Source organism: Pygoscelis adeliae, unplaced genomic scaffold, assembly GCF_000699105.1.
Source record: "Pygoscelis adeliae isolate BGI_AS28 unplaced genomic scaffold, ASM69910v1 Scaffold207, whole genome shotgun sequence".
Classification (NCBI taxonomy): Eukaryota; Metazoa; Chordata; class Aves; order Sphenisciformes; family Spheniscidae; genus Pygoscelis; species Pygoscelis adeliae.
Window position 1 is genome coordinate 1,634,025 of NW_008825160.1, and position 23,958 is coordinate 1,657,982.

Genomic DNA, 23,958 nt, shown 5'->3' on the forward strand with positions numbered 1-23,958 from the left:
ATACTAGGCAAGTGTTTTTTCTTTTTTTGTTTTTTTTTTTTTTCCTTTTTCTTTTTTCTTTCCTATATAGCTTTTTTAACTATTAATGAGGATTTTCTGTACTAATTTGGACCATGGCTGTATGTAACTGTAAATGGACTAATAATTTGAACTATTATTAGATTGTTAAAACATTAATTAGGCAAGCTATTTTTGCTCATAACAAGATTTTGAAAGGAAATGGAAGGAACAACTTGGTGCACTCAGAACAGCAGTGAAGAGCTCAGAGGCTGAATATGGTCAAGGACAATGGATAGATGCAGCAAAGGGGACAAGGGCCCAAGGACCTCCAGGGCCAAGGAGAATTTCTCGCAGGAGCTTACCATAAAGTAGTAGAGCTGTGAAGACCTGGCCATGAACTCTGGTTTGCACTCGGCCACGCAGATTTCCACGAATCCGGCATGCTGGCTGGGCTTGGCCTCCCCCATCTCACATACTATCCTGTGGAGAAAATATGAACCAGAAGCAAGGTTTGAGGGATGGTTTGGTGGTCTGGGTAAGATGGAATTGGAGCAAACAGCCCACACTTCTGGGGAATGGACTGTAGACTTAACCCGTCCTGTTCTTTCCAATCCGGGATCCAAATTGCGGACTAAGTTATTTTTGAAGAGTGGTGGCTTTTGGCTGTTGGCACTTGGTGGGACAAATGTTTAGCTGGTGTAAATCAACATAGCTTCACTTAAATATACAGACAAATGCTGGCCTGAGGTCTGACCCCAGGGCTCCCTTTGTCCTCCAGCCTTGTATGGTGGACAGCTTTGCAGCTGCAAGGCTTAATGATCACTCCTGCACGTGGTAAGCTGTTTCTCAGGACTGCTGCTCCCCAAACTGGAATTGAACACCCTTGTGGTGGCTGTTATGTGAAAAACAGAGGATAACTTCAGGGTATATGCCATGAGGATTATCTAAATATGCAATCCAAATACAGTAATAAACGGATTATTAGCTCCTGAGCTGTAAGCGAGGAATGGCATCTTCCATTTCTCACTTCCAAGGTTGAGTGGAATGGACTACTTAGAAGATCCTACAGGTAGCAATGACTGTTATTAGGTGTGCTGTGGCCCACTGTCTGCCACACACCCAACTTACTGCTCTGCTGGGATGTACCCTTCCACCAGCGGTTTGCACTCCACTCCGGCCACTTTGACGTGAGACACAATATCTCTGAACTCCAGCCCCAGATTCTCCCCACGGATGGTCACTTTGGTCCCTCCTTCACGAGGGCCCGTCACTGGATTGATCTGGAGAAACAAGCCAAGAAAAAGGAGAATAATAAAACCACCTATGTAAAGACATCAGCATCCTCTCAGGTGAAAGAAGAAACGATATCAGGTCTCTTTGTGACCACTACAGACACTCTTAATTATGAATGCTGAACAACTGAGGGAACAAGCCTACTCCAGATACATCACTAGGTCCAGCTCCCATGCAAATATAGATCACACGTTCCCCCACCTCAGAGTATACAAAATTTTGCCCCAGATCTCATTTACTCTCTTTTAACTACTTGCAAAACATCCAGAGACGAGTAGGAGATGTTTTCTAGGTAGGAGCAGGGGTTTCTGGTTGTGCAGCTGAGCTCTGCACTTTATAGACATGAGCCATGGAAAGGCAGGAGAGGGGCACAGTCGAAAGAAATGGGAGAAAGAACAAGAAAAGGACACAAACAGCTTCAGCCAGTCACTTTAAATCCTAAATTCCCAGCCCAAAGCACATGGAGTTTCTGATCTGTTCTGGAGGTAGGTATTGGTCATGCATCACAAACTCAGCTGAAAATGTCCACCTGAAAAGAAACAGCTGAGACACAACAGAAACAGCGTGTCAGATTATGTACGGAGTAGGTGGACGGTGACTGAGACAGCAGCAGCAGTTGCTGTGTGCCAACACGTATTCCTGAAAGAGCTCCAGCTGCCCTCAAGGTAGAGCTGGGGCCAAGGGAAGGGCAAGCACGGGAGCATGGACAGCTTATTTGTGGTGTGGGAGGCCCCTGAGCCCCAGCGTGAGATGAGCGGCTATCCCAACCATCCTGGTGGCTGGTGGCATGATGTTTGTGTCCCAGTCTGAACTTTCACCAGACCCTAGCAGGGGGAGGATCACTGTGTCTTGCTGAGCAGTGGCTGTGTTGGGCAGCAGAGCCAAAGCACCACCCAAACTCCAAAGCTCACCTCTCCCTCCCATTGCAGAGCCTCACCCTACAGCCAGAGCTGTCTATCTCTGTGCAACATTTCTGGCCCATGCAAAGGGGGTGCGTACGTGGGAAAGCATTCTGCATCACATCCATCACCCTTGTTCAGAGACAGGTGGAAATCAGCATTGGAGTTGTCTCCTCAACATTGAAACAACACCAAAATCATGGGGCTGGCCCTTAATTATCTCAGTTCTGCCCTTCCAATTATTCACCGTGCCCAAATGCTTTGCCATACAACCGGCTAGTTGAAAGGGGCTTCAAACATTGCTTTAAAAGGGTATTCCCTGCTGCCCATTCAGGATGCCACGGCTGCCATCTGCCAGCGTTGGCAAGGCTCTCTCTGCAGAGAGGAAGGGGGAATTCCCTGTCCGAGGTCCGTACCCACCGGCTGATGGCTCTGCCAACTGGGAATCTAGGGCTGGCAGCTAGACCCTTGCGTAGCAGTCGGACTGGCAGGGAAAGTCAAGGCACTGGCATGAGCAGGACTGCTCTTGACCGCTTCCCAGTGCTGAGTCTGGCACCAGGGTTAGCCTAATTTCCACCCAGAGGCCAATTTTTAGAAGGTCCATCTTTAATAAAAGGAAAGAGACCCTGGCACCTTTAGGGGATATTTTATTTTAGGATATTTAATTTGAGGTGCCGTGAACCACCTCCTGAATGAGTGTGTCTTTGCTCTGACTATACAGGGAACCAACGGAGATTAACAATTTAATAGCACAGATGATCACAGACAAGTGCTTGGACCTTGGGTTGTGCAGCATAGACACAACCTCTGCAGCGCAAGATCCCTGCAGTGGCTGGGTCTCAGGTCCAAAAAACAGACAAATACCACTTGAGCCAACAAAATCAGAACCATGGCAGGTTTATTCCTACTCCAAAAGTCAACAAGAATCTTAGGTCCTAAAAAGAAAATAGCACAACATTCATAAATCTGACAGGTGAAATTATTATTTAGGTTGGCTGGAGATTTGACCTTCGGACGGTCTGTGGTGATGAGATTGATAGACAAGTAGAAAATGGATAAAAAGAGAAAGAGAGAGAGAGGCATTTGTGGTTATTTTCCAGGAAATGAGGAAAGTATCTTAAAAAATGAGAATGAAAATGAAATTTTTATACCAGGAGAAACTAATACTGATTGTCTCAGCTGGGGACTCAACATTGAAAACTTGAACTATTTTCCAAAAATGTCAATTCCAAAATATTTTTATTCTGAATCATTAATAAATATCTATTCAAGCAAAGTTTTCTTTTTGAAATACTTATTTTGCTGACGTCAGCTAATCCTCTCCTGATAAAACACTATATGAATGATGCTGGAAGGCTAGAATATATCACCGTACCAAATGCAATCTAGTATGTACTCAAAATGAAAAAAGAAATTTTTTTTCCATATTTTATTTTATTTCCTTATGTATTAGACACACTTTGTAAGAGAACTGAGTTCCCCGTGGGATATTTTGGTTCTGTTTTGTGGTATTAAACTTGCCATCAAATGTTTTTTACTTGTTCTAGTAAGGTAGGTGTCTAGTAAGCTAGTTCTGTGGTTAGTTAGGGCTCATCTATGCTTGAAAGAGCTTGCTAGCATGGGCAGTACTTCTCATAGCAGGTCAAAAGAGGATTTTTTTTCTCATATGACTAATGCCATTACCCTGAATAAAAGAAGGTGTAGTGGTGAAAAGGAACATCTTGCTAGAAAAGTCCTTTACTTTAGGACTAGGGGTGTGAGTTTGAGGCAAAAGTTTCACTGCAGGAGTCACACAAAACTCAGTGGAAACATTATCATCCTCCTCCCATCTCTGTCTAAAGCACAAGATTTTTAAAAATTCCTGCTATGACTCAAAAAGCATCAACAGGGAACTTCGCGGAGTGGAGCCAGCACAGCACCTCTGAGCCCCTCCCTGTGTGATTTTTAATTTGTAAAGGCCAGCTTCAAAACCCACTTATTTCCTTAAAACAGGAGGGCCTGGGATTCTCCCAGAAGCAAGTGGGAGATTTTTTAACCCCAACTCATCACGCTCCCACAGATACGTACAGGAAGAAGGTGTTACTGCGCTGTTTTCACAGCGAGAGAGAAGGAGCCTGTTTCTATCACAGGTGCAAAAATGTGGAACGAGACCTGTCAGTTTTGGAGAGGAAAATGCAGGCAGGGAAACAAAAGCTGCCAGGAAGCCTCAGCTTTTTCTTGAAGACCCAGAGCTGCGACACCACATCGCAATTTACGCCCTCCGCTCATATCAGCCTAATGCTGCAGCTTGTCACTCTTAAAGGAGGTTTTGTGGCTCAGCGAGTCTCTAAGTCCTTTAATTTCACTAAGTGGCAACATAAATACAAGAGCTAGTAAATAAGTACAGGTTATGGGAAGCTCTGTGCCGGGTGCACACGTGTGCTTGTGCAAGTGTGAGCACACGTGTTGTTTCTCTTCCCTTGCCTGCACAGATACTGCCCTGGCTCCTCGCCAGAATACGCACGCTCTTACCAACCGCTCCAGACCTACCATTAGCTGCAATATATATCCAGTCACTTGAGATTACTTCCATGCTAATGGCTCAGAAAAAGACTTTCCAAGGCTACTTATGATTGCACCAGACAGTTGGAATATTTCATGAGCAAATATTGCAATGATCTGTTCGAGCTTTGGGAGGAGCTGGAGGAAATGCCAGCAGAATTAGAAGTACGTCCCTTCTGGAGCTGTAGGGTGGAAAGTGAGTGCTTTGCACTTCATAAAGAGACTGTAGATGCAGGGTTGGGGTTAAAGCATGGCAGAGAAATGTGGATGGACCTTCAGAACATCATACTACCACATGGTCAGGTCCTTGGGTTTTGGACTTCTGCTTTAGTTGGTCATCCATCACTTTCCCAATACCAAATTCTATGAATCTGTGCAAAGTTTCTGAATCTTTTCCAAGGTTTGAGAATCTGAAAAGGTTCAAAAAAGGTTTCATCTATCCCCCTATGATTTTCAAGGCCTTAAAGCTGAACTTTCAGAAGTAGTTGCTCATTCTGGCTGTCTCTGGGTTTGGTTTCACAGCTTCAGGTGGTTACAGTGGGCTCAAAATTACCAGCCCCAGATAAATCCAAGTGCGGTGGAGGCCTCCACCTTGGAAACATGTTCAAAGCAGTCCGACTGAGTCAGTACTTTGGGGACTGATGGATGGCAGGAAGATGGATTGAAACACAGTAAGAGGGGCTCCTTTCAATGGCATCTGGGAAAACCAGATTCTATCCAGCCTTTGCTTTCACAAAACTTTCACACATGGACATTGGTTTAGGGCTCGTCCATAGCACACACATTTTTTGATTCTTAACTGAATACAATTGAAAAAGCCTTTCTTGCTTTATAGTAAAATAATCCACCTAACTTTTCATATTAAACCGCAACCATGGAAGCTGGGTTTTCCTCCTTTGCATTTCCCTTCTCTTCCCTGTCTCACTTTCCTCCTTACTTTTCTCATTTGCAGAATAAGGCCCCAGCCACCCTGAAAGGGTACTCCTGTTAACAAAGGCACAGTGATTGAGAACAATTTAAGGCCAGAGGCAGTTGGTAAGGATGTAGTCCTCATGGTCAAGGCTCAGATCTGTCCTGCTGCCTGCTCTGTGACCCTGAATATGGTGCCCATCATTATGGCAAAGGCATCCTAAGACAGCAGACAAAAATCACTTTAGACCAGAAGCCTGATTTCCCTCCCTTGCCTTCTTTCCCCTTCTCTGCTCCCTCTCTCTATGGTTTTCCTACAGTCTTATCTCCCCTTTGTACCTTTGCCCCAGCTCTTCCTTTGGCCCAGTCAACACATTCAATAGGAAACCTTCTAAAGAACACTGTTATGCTGCAGATCCTTCCCCCCCAGCCTTGCCCTCATTCTCTCCTTATCACTTAATAAGACAGTTCCAAGCTTTGTTTAGTCCAGGCTTGATCCTGCCTCCTCCTTGAGCCTTCAAAGGGGGGAAGCTGACAACTGTACAGGGCTTTGTTTGCTCTATGGGGACTTCTTTCACCATGAAAAGTCAGCCAGGCAAACAGAAGAGCGTTACTCTGCTGGAGTCAGTGGAGTCTTGTTTTTTTCTGGACATTGACTTTGTCCATGTCATGCTGCCGGGAAGCGTGAAGTACAACCTCCCCTCTTCCTTGACCTTCTGTCAGCAAAGCTCAAAACATTCTGGGATCTCTCAACATCTCCTTCTCAACCAGGCTGGCCAGAGAGGCTATTTCAAGAGACAGTTGGGCTCATTTCATTACCCTCACACCATGTATTTGAGATGCCCCAGAGCATCTTGTCTCACCTTCAGCTGCTCCTGAAGGCTTCATGTCACATCTGCCAACTCTGTGTGGGCAGGCTAGTTGCTCTGGTGTTCCTCAGACTGCACTAGCAGACTGTGTTTGTGCAGCTGATTCATGTCCACATTGATTATGGTGGGAACTCTGACACAATGCTCACCCCTATGTTGTAGGCACCTGAAGATGTGTGCCTATCTTTGAAAGCTACCATGGCCTCCCATCCCCAAGGTTGCCTGGGGCTTTGCCTGACCCAGCAGAGCTCAGCCCTGACCTTCCCCTCACCAACCCAAAGACACATCAGGCAAATAAACCAAGGAAAGGGTACGAGAGGGAATACCCCAGCTTCTTGCAGATCCATGACTTACATCTGTGATCTTGGGGTTTGTGCATTTGCCCTTGGTGCTGGACAACTCCAGCCACTGGCTGTCCTGGGCTGGGCAGTGCTGCTTCAGTGTGCACTGGTTCTGCCCCTCGCACCAGCCGCATTCGAAGTCCGGGTCGGCTTTCAGGCACAGTCCGCAGCTGTCCCGCATGGCCCCGCACTTGTACAGGTGAACTGGAGGGACAGGAAAAAAGAGAGGACCTGAGAGATGCAGACAGCATGGGAGAGAGGTGGGATGTCAGAGGGCAAAATGAGGAGCAAGAGAGGGGAAGGTGTTCTAGGCTGCTCGTCCCAGAGGCAGGATGAGACCTCTCCAGGGAGGTAAATAATGGGGGAAAAAATGTTTATATCCTTCTTGAAAAAAACTGCCCTTGTCAGAGTTCATCCCCCATGAAAGATGTTTTTGGAAGTTGAGAGCAGAAGGAAGGATGCTGTCCTCAGTAGAGTGATGGACTGCAAGCAGGAGGTCGGGAGGGAAAGGTTCTTAAGCAGTGACTTGGCCTCAGTCCCTTCCTTTTTCAGAGACTGCCTGAATGACATACAGTGCCACCTATAACCAGTCTCAGCCTCAGCTCTTCATCCTAAAATGATTTTCTGGACTTGGCCTACCCACAACTTACTGAAACTTGGGGATTTGCCTGGTGTGAAACTACCCAGAACTGGGTGCTAAGGTAATGTCACTCAGGTTTCCCCCTTAACAGAAATCCTAAGAGATAATAGTAAATTCACAATGGTTCACTATGAGGCTGAATCCAGGGATTCACAATCAGCCTCTCCCCCTTCTTCTGCTCCAGAAATTCAGTCTGCTTTACACTCTGAAGTACTAAGTTGATCCTCCTCTAATACAGACAGCGACGATTAACGCTTAGCTCCATCTTGGGCTGCTAAGTGGTTAGAAGCAGTCAAAGCTTTTTCCAAATAAAGCCTAAAAATGTTGCAGTCCTCCTACAAAATAAGATCATGTTATTTATCCTTATTTTACAGATGTGTAAACTGAGGCCTGGGTTGCACAGGGGGCTGATAGCAAAAGTCTCCCCCCTGAAGATGGCAGAATCAAGGCTTTCAGACTTGCTTTTTTTCTGTATTTGTGGACATGTTGGTGAATTGCTTTATAAGGTGGGGGATTTTCCCTTTGTGCTTCTGTTTTGCTGTGTCAGGAGGAGACTAAAGACTTGTCTATGGTTATTACCATGCACAATCCCAAAGCTCAAAGGCTTTGGATACGTGTGCTGAAAAGCTCTGGCTGTCTCTCCACACCTGCACCTCAGAAGTCAGCAAGTATTGACCAATGCAAGGAAAAGCTCAGAAACTTTTTATTTCTCCAGGTCGGGTGCAAGAAAAGTTTACAAAACAGCTGTCAACCACAGTGTGCTACAGGCCTCCTGGGATACAGACCTTTCCTTAATTTTCTGTTGGATTTCCTCAAATTTGCTGAGTTGCTCTGTCTGAGTGCTATCAGTGAGTATCTGCAGGCACTTCAGTAGGCTTGGTTTAGTTTAGCCTTTCAGCCTACCAACCCAGCCCATGCGATGCTGGCTATGAAAGTAGTGGCATCTTGGTTGCTTGAAGGCAGCGTACCCCAGTGCAACTGCACTTAGAAAGGCACTGGGTCTAATCCTGCCTCTGCCTCTCCCTCTCAGTTTTCCAGAGAAGAAGGTCTGCTTGTTTGCAGCACTGTGCCAAGCCCTGCCAGGGTTTTGTGTTTGCTTGTAGCCACTACATTTATGCTAGTAAATAAAGCTCTCTGTGTCCTCGAGAGCATGTAGTATGCCTCCATGTGGTATATCCATGTGCACATGCCTAAGCTCTCCTCCTGACTCAAAACATGATGGTATCATCCAAGTTACACATTTGGGATAGCCACCAGCCAGTGCCACTTCCCAAATTTTTCCTAGTCATTAGTTATAACCTTTTGGGTTTGAGTAACCCAAGAACTTGTAAGGGACTGTGCTAAAGACTAAGCACCACAGAAGTTTCTTGAGTTCATCCCCTGGTCTGGTTTACATGGCCAGCACAGACATGCCTAAAGACACGATCATCATGATTATGAGATTGATTTTACTCCTACATCACCTAGCACAGCGCAGTACTGCCCAAAAAAGGGTTCGCACTCTTCGTGTGGACCATGTTGCATCAGAACGCTCAGCCTATAACAGTATCAGAAAATTAAGCAGGACTGGGGCAAATGCCCAAAACCTGACCTCCAACCCACACTGTTAAAGGCTAGCACAGTCCACGGCTCTGTTTGAGCCTGTGAAAATTCGCACTGTCCTGGTAATGCCTTGGCACAGCTTGGAGAGCAGGAGAGAGGGCAGACAACTTCAGTGTGAAGAGAGGCTGGCAGTGTGAACATGGGCCACGCTGCTGGATGCCAGGGCTAGACAAGGGTCTCCAGCCTGCTGTGTTTAGTGAGTGGATTTAACCTTCAAGAGCCACGGTTTTGGGGAGCACAGTGCAGGACCTTTTGCATTCAGACTGGCTATTCAAACCCACCGGCTATTCGAGCCAGCAGAGAAGGATCACAGAGGTGGGTGCACGGGGAGAAGGACAGGAAGGTGTCATGCCATGGGGAGGAGAGTTGCCCTCTGTATTGCTCTCCAGCTTCAATGTGGTGTTGGTGGAAACCTCACCCACCACCCCTCAGCATGAGGGTGCGTGTGAAATGGTGTGAGAGGAGCATGGGAGTACCCGATGGGGAGTGGGATGATGGAGTGGGAGAAGTTGTGGAAAGTGCCCAAGAAAAGAGAAGGTAAAGCAAGGGAGGGAGAAACTTCTGAGAGGTGGTGATGTGATAAGGGGAGAGTCTGCAGGTTTGAGCTGTCAATGCAGAGCAGCCGAGAGAAGAGGTTGCCTGGGGAAAAGACCTCAGGGTGGCTGAAGGTGATGGACAAGAGGGCAGAAGATGTGAATGGACCATCCATCTCCAGCAAAAATGCCTGCCTCAGGGTCATGGCTGGATGTGCAATATCCCTCTGTGGGGGGGCACATCAATCCTGTGCCATCGGTGGTAGTTAAACGGAGCCAGGCTCTGGGCAGGAGGTGGTTTTCGGTCTTTTGTCATTATCATTTTATTTTGTTCAACCTTTTCCCACTGACAAGCTGCAGCCTTTTTCCTCCCCCTCTCCTTTCCCCTGTTCATTACTACATTGCCTCTGAGCAGAGCGCGCCCGATCTCCTGGCATGTTAACTTGAAGAGCATCACTGCAGGAGAAATAAAGAGGGGGAGAAAGCTGCAGAAGAAGGGGCATAAAAACAAGACACAAAAATGTGGGGAGAAGCGGGAGGCAAAGATGATGAAGGAAGAGGGAAAGCAATACAAGTGGGAGGGAGATTCGTATTTCTCAGGTGCAAAGAGAGAAGTGGGGGGGGGAACACAAAGCACACAAAAAAATTGGTAATTTGCAGAGTGCAGAGAACAAGTATGCACCAGACAGCACGGGGAGATGATGGCGGCTTTGTTAAGTGTAGGGAGCGATGTGGCCCGTTGCTAAGGTTACCGCTTCCGAGGACAAGTTGAAATATCTCTTTACCTTTGTTCTGTGCTGGGTTGTCAATGTTGAAATTCCCGTTCCACACGACCGTCAGCTCCACCGGCAGGCTGTTAATCTCCATCCCTTCGTACGAATACTAGAAGTGGGAGAGGAAAAGCAAAAAAACCCCAAACCCAGACTTACATGGTGCCCAGAGGTGGGGAGGGGATGGGGCGAGGCAAGAGGTGGTGCCGCAAGTTGTGAACGAGAGAAATGGAGCTGTTAGCTACCTCCCTAATCACCATTACCTGCCAGAAAGCCACAGGATGCTCTCAAAGTCGTGGTTCTTAATAGAGCAAGCCGTGCCCCTCTCAATGGCCTACTTAGCTGTTAGGTGAATATTCCGTGATTTAAGCGTATTTGCACGTGATGGGGCTTATCTTGGAAATTTACCTTCTAGGTGTTGAACACAGCTCTGAAGAGTATTTTGCCAACTCTTGGGTGCACCCTTAGGTTGTACATTATGCATTGTGGATCTACCATCCAAATACACCTCTGCCGTGTACTCCATAGATGCTGAGCGTACAGGTAAGGTTATCTACACTAACGCTTGGAAGCTGAGTGAGGTCTCAGAGAGCAGGGAACAGGCATATCATGGAAATACCTTAAAAAGGGGGAAAATTGAGGTTCTGTGTAATTATAGACCTGTCAGCCTAACTTGGCTTCCCAGAAAGAATGTACATCAAATTATTAAACAATCAATTTATAAGCACCTGCAAGACGATAAGGTGATAAAAATCAGCCAGCATAGATTTGTCAAGAACAAATTGTGTCAACCCAATCTAATTTCCTTTTTTGACAGGCTTAATGGCTTTGTGCATGAAGGGGAGGCAGCAGATGTGATTTATCTTGATTTCAGTAGAGTATTTGCTACTGTCCTACAGGAGATTCCCATAAACAAACTAAGGAAATATGATCTAAAAGAAGCCACCATAAGGTATATGCAAAAGCTACCAAAAGTAAAAAAAAAAAAGAAGTCAAATAATTCAATGTCAGGCTGGGAGGGTGTTTCAAACGGAGTATTGTTCTGGGTCTGGCATTATTCAGTATTGTCACTTCTAACTTAGATGATAGACTACAGGTTTCGTGAATGACACTGCTCCGGGAGAAGGTGCAAGAACATCCAAAAGTAGGGTTAAGAATTCCAAACAAACTTGACAAATTGTAGAACCGGGCCAAAATCCACAAAGTGAAATTCAATACAGGCAAGTACCAAGTATTCTTCAGTAGGAGAAATCAATGTAATCAAATATGAAATTGGAGGGACTGGCCAGTGCTGCAGGAAAGGGTCTGGGGACTGCTAAAGATCACAAACAGATTGTGAATCAACAATGCCGTATTGCTGCCAAAAAACCAAGCGAATCTCATTTGGGATGTACTTGATAGAGTTTGTTACATCTGTAAGCCCCAGGAGGCAATTATTTTTCCCTACTCAGAACCAGAGAGGCTTCAGCTGGAGTAGGAGGTATCCAGTTTCCAGCAAATATGCGTTAAGAAAGCCATAGAAATCTTCTGAGAAAGTTGGACAGAATTAAACAAACACTTGTCAGGCACAGTCAAGGTACACAGATCTGGCCTTAACAAAGGAAATGGAAGCTGATCTCTGGAGGCCCTCTCCACTCAGAGCTCTCTGACACATGGTGCTCAGGGTATTATTTCAGCTAGATTTTGGTTTATCATAAGCCAGTTCACACAGGGTTCACCCAGTTGCCCATCAGATCCCACCGCCCACCTCCATCAACAGCTTCCATCCAACACTTCACCAAAAGGCAAAAAGCCTCGTAATGGGAGACGAGATGGTTGCTTAAGGGACAGAATGGGAACAAGGCAAGAAGGGGAGAGTCATTTCATGTCTGCTACTATTACTGACCACAGCACACATAAGGATTTACCCTCCTGAGATCAGGAATCTCCCACTGCACTGGGATCTATAGCAGGACAAACTCCCACTTTTAAAGGAAAAGGTGTTTTCCCCACTAAAGATTAAATACAATTCAATAAGCTGTCTGGTTTGGTTGGGTATGTCTTGGAGACCACTAGAAAGTTCCCCATCACTTAAAGTCTCAGCGTGGTTTTCCACAAAGATGCCAAAGCTCTGAGCCTTTAAAGGTAGGTTTTTCTGTATCCTTAATTGCCATATAATTGCGGAGTAAATCATATATGGTGATTTCTGTCCATTACGGCAGAGTGAGTGCCAGTTGCACGGTAATTTCTCTTTGGACAAACTAAACACAATTAACCACTAATCTGCAAGGCCCTGTGATTACGATCTAGTTGTAGGGTATTTATGGGTTTAAGCTTTGTGGTTACCATGGAAGTAAAGAGCAGCCGCAGGTTAGCAGAGTCCTTTGCAATAGGGCTGTACCCGCCAGTCTCATTCAGTATTAGCATTTTTATGACATTTCTCGGTGTCACTGCCAGCAAGATGCAAGATGATGCAGAGCCGCTTGGACTCACAACACTGACTTTTCACAGCTTTTTGGAGCTGGGAGCAAGGATGGGGAGACAGGAGTGGGAAGGATAGCGCGTGAAAAGTAGAGAATAATTAATCTTCTGCCACTCAGGAGCTTTGCAAACGCCTGCTTTGTACAACACTTTGCAAATGCTGATTGGGAATGAGAAAAAGCATATATACAGAACCACTGGTCACCCTTAAGTCAGAAGTTGAGTCTGTAGGTGCCTGAGAAAGCGCTACTTTCTGCTTCAGCAGAGCCTCGTGTGTGTGTGTTGGGATTTAGCTGTTAGCAGAGCCTAGACAGGGCTGCCAAGGGACAGGCAGCTGGAGTCCCCCAGAGCCTTTCATCCCACTGAGAATCCAAGCGTCAGCAGCAGGAGCCCAGCTGGGATTTTAGATCTTACCTGTCTGCAGCACCGGGGGCAAACACATATTACAACTTGTTAACTCAGCAGACTTGATCCAGAACTAGAAACGGATGCGAGGGAATAAACAGGATCCCCATGGAAGAGCTCCAAGGATGAAGCTAGCTGGGGGCTGGAACAAGGATGCTCATGCTGCCATGCCCGGCCTGCTCAGATGGCTCATGGGCTGCACGGCAGCGAAACAGAGCAACTTGCAAAGTAACAGCGAGTAAATGCTCCGTCCTTTTCAGACCACAGGAGCCGCTAACTCATTGTGACCCCTGTTCAAAGCCCACTGAACTCAATAGGAGTCTCTGAAAAGGACTCGCTCAGCTGTAACAATAAGATGGAAATATGTTTCAGAGAAGAAAAAAGGGATGATGTGTCAATCTCCAGGACTAAAAACAGAGTTTCCTGGATACTCCTGCTAAAGAGCATTCATACCATTAGGGCTTGTATGTATACATTGCCTTGCACAACTTACCCCAGCACAGGCAAAACTGCTGAAAAGATGTAAATCTGACCCCTAAGTCTGCAAAAACTGGATTCCCACCATGCAAATCAAATCAAAGCAGAAAATTATGGCCAATTTAGAGGCCCAAACTGAGAAAGAGAGGCTGCCCTTCCAGAAAGGCAGACTGGCTGTCATCAAGAAATGCCAAAAAACTGCTAGAAGGAGCTGTTGTAATCGACAGGAACAGCACAGTGTGTTTTGAACTCCCAGATACCAGCTCTTTGTCTCTTAAACTCTTCGCTAGCATCAGATACTCCTGCAACACAGGCTGAGCCCACCACATCACTTGGCCATTTTTCCGTATTTTTAGCAGCTTAACATATCGTACGCAAGCTACTGTAAACTCATTGACTTTTTGTCTCATGGAAATTCACTATCCTCAGACCGAGAGGGTGGCTGCAAAATCACAGCTGTCAGTTCTACAACAGCTATGCAAACAATAGCTGCCTTCATGGAAAGATACTTTGCATTTCAGAAATCTGCAAATTCCTGGCTCTTCCGGGCATCCTGTTACTGCAGGCACCCTGCATTAGAGGAACTCAGCTTCACAGACCTCTGAGCCATGCAGTTTGTGCAAATCCATAGCCATGCTTGACCTCTTGCTGCATCTTGTTGGGATGCTGTATCACCAGGTAAAGCCCTTTGGTAGTTTGGCTTGGGCACGCTTAGGATGATAAACCAAGAGTGGTTACATGATGTTTCCCCCTTGTACCTCAAGCATGTCCAATAGCGGGGAAACATCTGCAGACAAACATCATTTTAGTAGTATTTCAGTGTTAGTCTGTTTTCCCTGACAGCACAAAACCTCACTCGTGTGACTAGAGGTTGGGCCTGGGGATCGATTCCTGTACCTGGTTCTGTCACCAGCTCCTTGTGTGATCGTATGCAAATCATTTAATCCCTCTTAGCATCAATTTTCCAGCCATAAACTATAGGCAGAAAACTTCCTGCCCACAGTCATCCCATCTCCTTGCACCCTTTGCTTCCCGGAGCTGGGACTGAATTTTTATGTCTGGATATCACCCAGGACAATAGAGCTCACATCATGATTGGGGTTTCTCTGTGATATTTGAATGTAGATTAATAATAATAATAATAATAATAATAATAATAATGCATCATAATAATAGGGAAGTGTGTGTACGACTCACAGCTCTGTGCTCGTTTTCTTTTGGCCACCCATAAGTATGTTTTCCCATGATTTCTGTGAATAGCTCCTCATTTTTCCCCAGCTCTGTTTTTTTTTTATCACTCCCTCCACTGTGTGAGCCACACCACAGAGTCGAATGCCTCTGAGATCTTTCGCTCAAGTGCAATGATGTGATAAATATAACATATTTGTTTTTCCTATCCCAAAGTTACATAGCACTTTCAGCTGTACCGTCTCAGGTCTCACGACACATGGACCTGTGAAGGACTTGAGGCAAATTATCAGCAGGGATTTCGCTGCTGGAAATCAATGTGTGCTGCCTGTGTGTGCCAAGGCCAGGCAGTGGGCAGTCTCACACAAAGAAAGAATATGTCATTGAAGCAGGTAATGGCAATGATCATGGCATGGTCAGGTGGGTCATCTCTCACCCACCTCCCGGTTTCTCATGCAGAAGGCTGCTAATATTGGGCTGATTGCAAGTGCTGGGGATCCCACTGCTTCCCGCTGGAGAAACTGCTCTCTGCCCTAATAGATCGAGCAATTTCAGCCATTTCTGTTGACGTTTTTACTTACTTATTTATATGCCTCCTTAGCTCTCCTCCTTCTCATTTCCTTCCATCACTCTGTGTCCAGACTGTCGGCAGAGCTATCGTAAGTGCAATAAGGAATGGCAGGCAGGATCTCTCTGAGTGATAATTGCATGCCTTGGGTGGTGTGGCAGAGGACAAAGCCCAGACCTGAGAGTCTCAAACCACTTGACAAGAACGATAATTGTCCCGAAGCGTGCTGCCTGCAGTGACTTATTGCTGTTATCAAATGAAATATCTCCAGGGAAGACAGGGGGAGAGACAGAGCTGGTTATTGACTGGACCGAGCACCTAGGCACCATCAGTGCTGGGTATGACATCGCTGACAGACTGTCAGATAGGCTGGTCCCACCTGGGTGTCCTTATAACATCTCTTAACTGAAGTTGGAGCCACTTAGAAAAGCGCCTGCTTAAGATGGTTCTGATCTCAGCTACCCTGGAATAAATCCTGAGGGACCAGGCAGTGGACAGCAAGAGTTAAGGCTTTTTCCTGATCCTATCCTGTGTAAAAGCAGGAAAACTCCTGCATTTTGCAGAAGTTATTCTGAAAGAGATGAATTTGAGCTTGTCAGTGCCTCGTGTTTGATGGGAGGGGGTAGATCTTGAGGCTTATGAAGGAAAACAAGCCAAGAATGATTGCTTAGTCTAGCATGCATCATCAACAGAAAGATCTGCTGGCAGGATAGCATCCCTTCAGGGACACACATCACAACACATCCTCCTACCCTTCTTTGGACCATCTCCAAGCCTGCAATGCAGGTGCTACATTCAGTGTCTCATCCAGCAACTCTGCTGAGTAAAAAGCTCTGTTGAAGGAGGCTGATTCAATTTGCAAACAAGCTCATACGGCTGTTTCTAAAGCCAGGTGACCCTCGGAGCAGAGGCTCATTGTATCGCAGTGGCTCCAGACTGAATGCTAATTCTGGCAGGAAAGGAAATAATCATGATGGAGACATATCTACAGCACTCCTTCCCTATTGTCTGTGTCCTCTGCCACCTGCTCAAACAGAGCTGGGTCTTCTCTGTTCCCTTTTTGTATCTGTGTGAATGTGTCTTTCTTTTGTCTGGCTTTCCCTTCCACATCTCTTTCTCTCAGTGTCTGGCAAATTCAGAGCAACAATGAAATAACATTTCTCAGGAAAAAAAAAAAAAAAAAGAACTCAAATCAGAGAGTCAAAGTGCCTTCAAAATAAAAGGGAAGAAAAGGGAAGAAAGGGGAAGAAAAGAGAAGAAAAGAGAAGGGAAGAGAAGGGAAGAGAAGGAAAGAGAGAGAGAGGGAAAGGGAGAGGGAGAGAAGAGGCAGAAAACAGGATAGAAAAGAGTTGAGTTTATTCCAAAATAAGCCTCTCTCCCTGGAGAAGAAAGAGGTCCACCTGAGCCACCACCAAACATGGGACAGGCGTCCTACAGACACCACGCAGCAGCAAGGTCGTGGAGTGCCTTGGCATTAGCCTGGGACTCAGCCCTGCTACCCTGTGCAGCTCAGGAGTAGCCTTGAGTGTTCTGGCATCAAAATAAACATTAAAATCAACACAGTGCTGTCGCAGCACTCAGGCATCCCATGAGCAAATGCATCTGGGGATTCATCGAAGCCCACTTCTCTGGTCCTAGGCACTAGCAACTTCTTGGAGCATGCAGGTAGTATGGGAATAGTAACCATTACCTCTCAAAACCAGGCTCATCTATTGCATACCACAAACTCAGATGCTGAGAGAGACTCTCCAGGACTGCTGAGGCAGTCAGTCCCCTACTCAGCCTAACTTGCTTAAAATCATCCTGAGATACCTCATGCTGATGCCTGTGTGTGCCAGAAAATTCATGACTCCAAAGGGTGGCTGCTGTCTTCCCTGCTAAGACTTTTTGGATAGATATATAGACTCTGCCCGTGTCCATATAATACCCTTTAGTCTCAGGCTTTCACTATTGTAAAAGAAATTTTTTTTTTTTTTTTCAAAGTGCAATGCCTTCTTACGTGAAACCTCAAACCTGGACTCTCACAGGCCACTAACCAGTAATGAAAATGAGGGGGAGGGAGGGAGGCAAAGGAACAAACACGAGAGTGTCATTGGGAAGTTGCTTGTTTACAACAGATCGCAAAATGTGTGAACTGCCTGTAATCTTCAGCATGCTGCTTAATGCAGCAGAATATGTTGTGACGGATTTTAACAAGCGCTGCCCGGCGTGGAGTGGCAGAGCTGCAGTGAAGTGGCTAAAGCCTGTAATTAGCTCTTTGACTAATAAATCATCTTGCAGTAGGAGCAATGAGAATGACTCAAATGCATGTCTGGGAGACATCAGGCTCGTGGAGAAACCTCCGGAGAAGCCGTGCTAGGAGACCACCATTGCACGTACGCATGGCTCCTGGGAGATGCCAGTGTTTGACCCCAAGACTGGCATTGCTGCGGTGACAACACCACCGTGACTCACACAGGCTCCCTGGGAGGGGGTTACTGGCCCTGCACTGCAGATGGGGAATGGGAGGTGGGCAGAGGCAAAGGGACTAGCCAAAGGTCATGCTGTGAGTCAGTGGCCGGAGGAAGGCTGGACTCAAGCCTTCAGCATCTCACCCTTCTTTGGACCCATTACATGCTGACATCCGTCAGACTGTTTATATGGGGTTTTATATGTCCCGTCACCAAAACCCCACGTAATAACCTTAACTCTCAGTGCTGACATGAACACCTGTCCCTCTGGAAACCCTTCTGAATGCACACAAGGATGTGGCACTGTGAGGATATGGGCAGGTTAAGCTGATAATGATGCCTATGGGTCATGGCTAAGGTGCTCCACCACGGCCAAATGCTGGGATCCAAGGGCAGAAGTAAGTATTGTGTGGTGACACCAGCCAGCCTAAAGAGCAAAAAGGGCAGTCTGCAACCTACCAACCAGCCTTTCCTTGACTGTGGCTGGAATTGGGTAGGCAATACGGTAAAAAGGGCTGCAACACAACCCCAGATCCCATTGGGACAGTGCTGTAGGCACTCCTGGTCCTCCTTGGCCCCTGCATCTCTCCCGCGCATGCAGGACTTGCTCACCGAAGTGTTCTGGCACTGCACGCTGGAGCTGTTGAACCTCAAGGCGGGCACCCGCTGCTCATTGCCCTGGATGTTCAAGATGCACTCGTAGCCTCGCTGGCCCGACTGCGGCTGGGGCAGGTTCTTGGCCTTCAGCGTGATCGGCTTGATCACTTCCACCGGCACCAGGATCTTCTCTGCCTGCAGCAGCTGGGGACAGTCCTAGGGAGAGAGAAGACAACGTGCCAAGTCAGCGCATGGGTTTCCCAGCCCCAGGTGGAGTCCTCTGATGCTTCTCAACGTTCTCACTTCACGCTTCGCTTCAACCGATTACAAAGCCTTTGCATCTCCCTGGGCCTCAGCCTATTACAAGGGTATTCAAGGGGCATTACTGGGAAGGCTTAGATAAACAGGTGAGGAAGGATTTCTTTTACAGACCATCCTTTCCTATTTCCCTTGTTCACACTATAGACTTTCAACCTTCGGGACCCAAGGAAGCTACCTCTGGTGCTTTTTAATGCCTGCTGTCTTAATCAGGTAGTGGGAAAGCAATCACGTCCCTTCCAGGGACTTAGCCCGGTCACAATGCTGTGACATGAGGAGTGAATAAAGCAAAATCTGAGCATGCTTTCCTGCCTCCCCAACAGCCAACGAACCGTTGTACAAAAGGCACAGCTCCAGCTAGCTCCAGCAAGACATGTTGTAAACTACAGAGTCTGGACTGTTAAAAAGAGTTTGTTTTGGCTTAGAAGGGGACAGAATATTTATTACAGATAAATCCAGCTCCCAAGAAACAACTGTAACATAATGCATGGAGATTCCTTGGAAAGGCTTGCCACCGTTTCACAAAAAGAGCAATGCTAACTGGATGTTGCTAATCCAGTGCCTCTTGGTGGGTCCCTCACACAGGTAGAGGTCTGGGCACACAAAGCTGCGATGCAGAAGGCTGTATTCAAAGTCTCATTAATTTACACAGCTTTAGTTAGAATTGCAATGCACTGCTTCTTCACAGTACAATCAGACAACTGCAAGCTGTCGAATTCATGTATTCTAGGAAGCTATCAACTCCTTAGGAAATTAGTGCGGCATTTGCCTGGCTAATCCAAGGCAGTTTGATATAAAATGGGATCCCTTAAAAAAACACTACAACAGGCTACAAAACATAAGCATGCCATATGCACAGACCACGCTGTCTTGATCACTTGTGAGTGCCTGGCTGTCCCCTCTCTTAAGTCTTTTCAACTCCTAGATGCCAAGAGAAAGCCTGTCCCCTCTTTTTCTTCTCTGCAGTGTGTTTGGCACAATGCCTGCGCTCTGTAGAGCATCACGGTATCGTGATGGTGCAGCCACCCTGTCCAGTCCAGAGAGCAACACCATTTCAGCCTGTCCTGCCCAACGTTAAAGCCAGGTCCAGTCAGTGCAAGCAGAGACAGGGAACTTACCTAAAGAGGTGCAAGCTTAATCTGTAGGTGTGGGCAAGGGATGGCAGGAGGAAAATGACTGATAGTAGGTAAAGGGACCAAAAGGCTCAAAAGTGGAATTTATGGCTTATGAGAGCCTGGGAGCTTGTTAGAGCAGATGGTAGAAGCATCTTACTGAAGTAAATATCTTAGGAAGATAAAGAAATGGATTAGACGTGTAACATCTGCAGTTACACCAACCAGGAATAGAATTACAAGAGCCGTCAGTCATCACACTGCGGGTGTGAGCCGATCCGTGGCCAGGGGCAGGAAAAAAGTCCAGTAATCACCCAGCGCATCACTGCAGTGAAGTCCAGAAGCCTTCCTCAGTCCCCAAAGAGGGTTTGTCTGTCCCAGCAGGGATGCCAGACTGAAGAGCCCTTTGGGGCAACCTGATTTCTCATCTGCACTTATAGGGTCATGCTAATGGTGTAAGTACTTGACACCATCAGCTGGCTTTGTCCAGGCTAACACCAGAACCAGGAGAGCCAAGCACACAGTCACTGGAGCTGGATGGAGGTGAATCATCTTGGATCTGGTGGCAATTTGTCTATGCTAATCTGGCACAAGGCCTAGCTTAACATGCGCTACCAAGGACTGAGGCTTAACAGGCCATCACGTCAACCTGGCTGGATGGTGCAAGGATTGGAGGTGGCAAGCCCATGTGGTACTGCATTGCAATGATGAGCTTTACCACTGTGATTCTCTGCGGTCTTGGAGATTCTGGTGCTGAGCAGCACTTCAACAAGCAGACATGTGCGAGAAGGCTCCAGGAAGCTGAGTATATGAGCGGTGGAAGTTGCCCTATGCCCCATCATGCACAAGACACAGCCAGTGTGGAAAGAGGCTGTGTCTGACCCCCAAGAGTGCTTGAGGAGCTACACCGTGTCCAACACTCTCTGTTATTGCTGTTGTACTGTCCCATGATGAAATGTCCCCAGGGAGCTACTAATGCTGAAATGCAATGGTTAAAGTGTCATAGAAGTGTTTGTCTTGACAAAAGAGCAAGGCTTGACAGTCTAGAAAGTCTTTTCAAACTTGAGTCCAGTAGGGTAGGACCCTATCAAGGCACACCAGCATTAAGGCTAGCTGCAAAGTTAAGTAGTTACTCAGCATGAGAAAGTGAGGCATAATTTTGCCCTGGGTGACTCAGACCTATAAAAACGCAGAGGGCAGGGGTAGGAGGCGGTCTAGGCTATATTAAAACATGGGTAAGAGTTTCTAGTTCTGATCACACCAGCAGATACTGTGTGTAAATACCATTTGGGACTGCATGGCTTCAACACCTCCTGAATCTTCCCCTTCATTTGCCCAACGTGTCCTGAGACCTCTGAATCAGCTCCCCCTCTCCTGGCATAAGAAAAGACCTTGGCAACATATTCTCCATTTTTTTCCCTCCCCAGCTATAGGAGTTGAGAAAGAGATGCATTGGCAGAGTTAATCAGTGGGACAGGAGGATGGGAAAGCCCTATCTGCTGCTGAGCAGCCATTTCCCAAGAGTGGGCATTTTGCTTGATGTCTGTCAAATAGAAAAGCCTCTGAAGGGGGCTGGAGGGTGAGGGTTGGAGATAGTCCACTATGTTACCTGCAGGCCAATCCCAGCTCTTCAGGCTGGTCTTTCTTGTCTAGCTTTATCCTGTCCCCCTCCACCACTGGTGCTGTAACCTTTCCGATAACACTTGTTTCAAGTTCATTAACAAGCAGTGATTGCGGCAGCCCCAAAACAGGATTCGTTTGCATATAAAAAGCTTTGCAGTGCTGTGAGGAAGTTCATTATAGATAATTGAAGAGGCAAGCGCCATAAAGAGGAAATCCTCCCAATGTGGCTTTATCTGATTGACCTAATGTTCTTTCTAATTGAAACAGGGAGGGGGGAAAGGCAATTTCATTGGGTGATGTACTGCATAAAACCTCAGAGCTTGGACTAGGCTCTGGGTTCGAATTCAAACACAGTACTCGTTTTGCAGCCTGTGTCAAGCTCTGGGTGCCTGGTCAGGTTTGCATTTTTGAGGGTAAAACATCAACCTGGTCAGAGCAGACCCTGCAGCAGGACCCAAGCAGAGGGGTCATTAAAAAAGAGTTCTCTTGGGCATTTGCTAGTGGAGGCAGTTTCTCTTCAGCCTTCCTCTGCAATGGACATCACCTAGATTGGAAAAGCATGGTTTTCACATGATGTAGGGGAAATAAAAATATCCACTGCCAACAACTGTACCAAGGAAGGGCACAATCCCATCCCTTTTGGTATATAATAAATTAAGCCTTTCCGTCAACTCTAATAATGGGAGCTGGTTCAGATTGAAGAGGAGCAAAAGTCTGGTTTAATCTGTACCAAGGCAACACATTTGAAAGCGGACTCTTGTTGATTCATTTTGTGTGTGTAGCTTCATTCTATTCCTTAAATGCTTTCAAATGAGTCAGTCTCTTTAAAATAATATCCTCCACCCTTGCCAATTACTCGTATCAGCAGCAATGCACACCTCAAATCACCAAATTTTGCCAATATCAAGTAAAAGAGCTTTTGCAGTGAAAACACTGCATGAAATGGGCTGTACTCATTGGGTCGATGGTAGTTTAATTTTCTTTATTTATAACTCCTCCTAGAATGCCTGCAAATGCGTTTTGCCGTGGCTTGCAGAAATAATGAAGTCTCAGAAATATGAGAATCCTTTCTCTCCTTTTCTTTCACATATGTGTTATGGCCCTCATCACAGCTATACCTGAGCGAGTCCCCAGTGGGAGCCATCATGAGAATTCTGCTAAAGAGGGCAATGAAACCTCTCTGAGGCTGTGTGGTCTTAGCCCTGAACTAATTAGTTTGGTTCCTTTATGGTGCTTCATACATATATAGTTATGATTTCATGGAGATTTCACTATGCTGTTTTCCAGTATAAGCTGGAGACTGACCAGATACTCTGAGTTGTCATCCTCTCCTAGGGATGAAGCATGTAGGGATCTTTCGCAGTCTTGTGATATTGCATGGGTTTTCTTCTAACCTTATTTTGTGCAGTTTCGCTCTCTGTTACTGTTTATGGCCAGGATCATGAGCCTAAGTCTCATCAAAGTGTTTTCCATTTTCCAAAAAAAAAAATGGGTCTGATCTTCTTTGAATGGTGGGCATCCTACGTGGGAACAGGTAAAACGTCCGTGAAGGTTTAATACAATCACCCATCCACATATCAACAGTTTCCGCCTTATATTGGTGTCCCCGTTCACTTCTCTTCCCCTGTGCATCTCCTGTCATCCAGAGCATTCAGGTCAGGGAATCTTTCCTACTTTTCCTTCATACTATTCCCTCATGATCCCTAGTAGCATTGACTGCATCTCCACTTTCTACAGAAGGGAACTAGAGCTCACCTATTGCTGACTGCATTGTAGGCATGTTTGGCAAGATAAACTCAACTCTTGGCAATGGATTTTCACCCTTCCTTTCCCAGAAGAGTGGGAGTCATCGCCATTCAGGACCGGACATAGCCACCACCATCTCAAAGCATCCAGTTCCCCTTTTCTCCTGCCATCAAAATCCATTCCTTCATCCTCAACTACAGGTTTGGGGTTTCTTTTAAGATTTTCTTTGCAATATCCCTCATTCAGCAACCATCTTTGTGCCTTATCCAAGCCACCTTGCCTGGAAGGAACATGATCATAAAGTTAATCTAAGCGGGGACCATAACTTACTCAAGCCTTTCGGGATCCCACAAGAAATGATACTCAGATTGTTATTTACTCACACATTATGTAAATACAATACATCTTTTGCTCATATGCTCTGCTGAGCTGCAATGTACCATTTTTCCTGTGTCCCCTATGGCTTTCTCACCCTCCCACTCTGTGCTGTAATCAAGTCAAGAGGGTAAGATTTGAGACTCAGGGACTGGGTCTTTATAGAGATAGCTAGACCACAGCATCTGGATGCTCTGTTAGTTAGGTTAGATTCAAAAACATTAAAACTAAAACAGAACAGG

The 23,958-nt window shown here is 46.3% G+C and overlaps 1 protein-coding gene across 1 annotated transcript in view; it reads right to left on the bottom strand.

The window, feature by feature from the left end:
• The window catches only part of PLXNA4 (plexin A4), a 442,850-nt gene that overhangs the window by 70,240 nt on the left and 348,652 nt on the right, over window positions 1–23,958 (bottom strand). The window contains exons 9-13 of the mRNA XM_009328687.1: window positions 18,558–18,758; window positions 10,413–10,509; window positions 6,866–7,056; window positions 1,129–1,280; window positions 363–480 (exon numbers count right to left, since the gene is read on the bottom strand). Of these exons, the coding sequence (XP_009326962.1) occupies window positions 363–480; window positions 1,129–1,280; window positions 6,866–7,056; window positions 10,413–10,509; window positions 18,558–18,758 (759 nt within the window). The remainder of the gene's footprint in view (window positions 1–362; window positions 481–1,128; window positions 1,281–6,865; window positions 7,057–10,412; window positions 10,510–18,557; window positions 18,759–23,958) is intronic.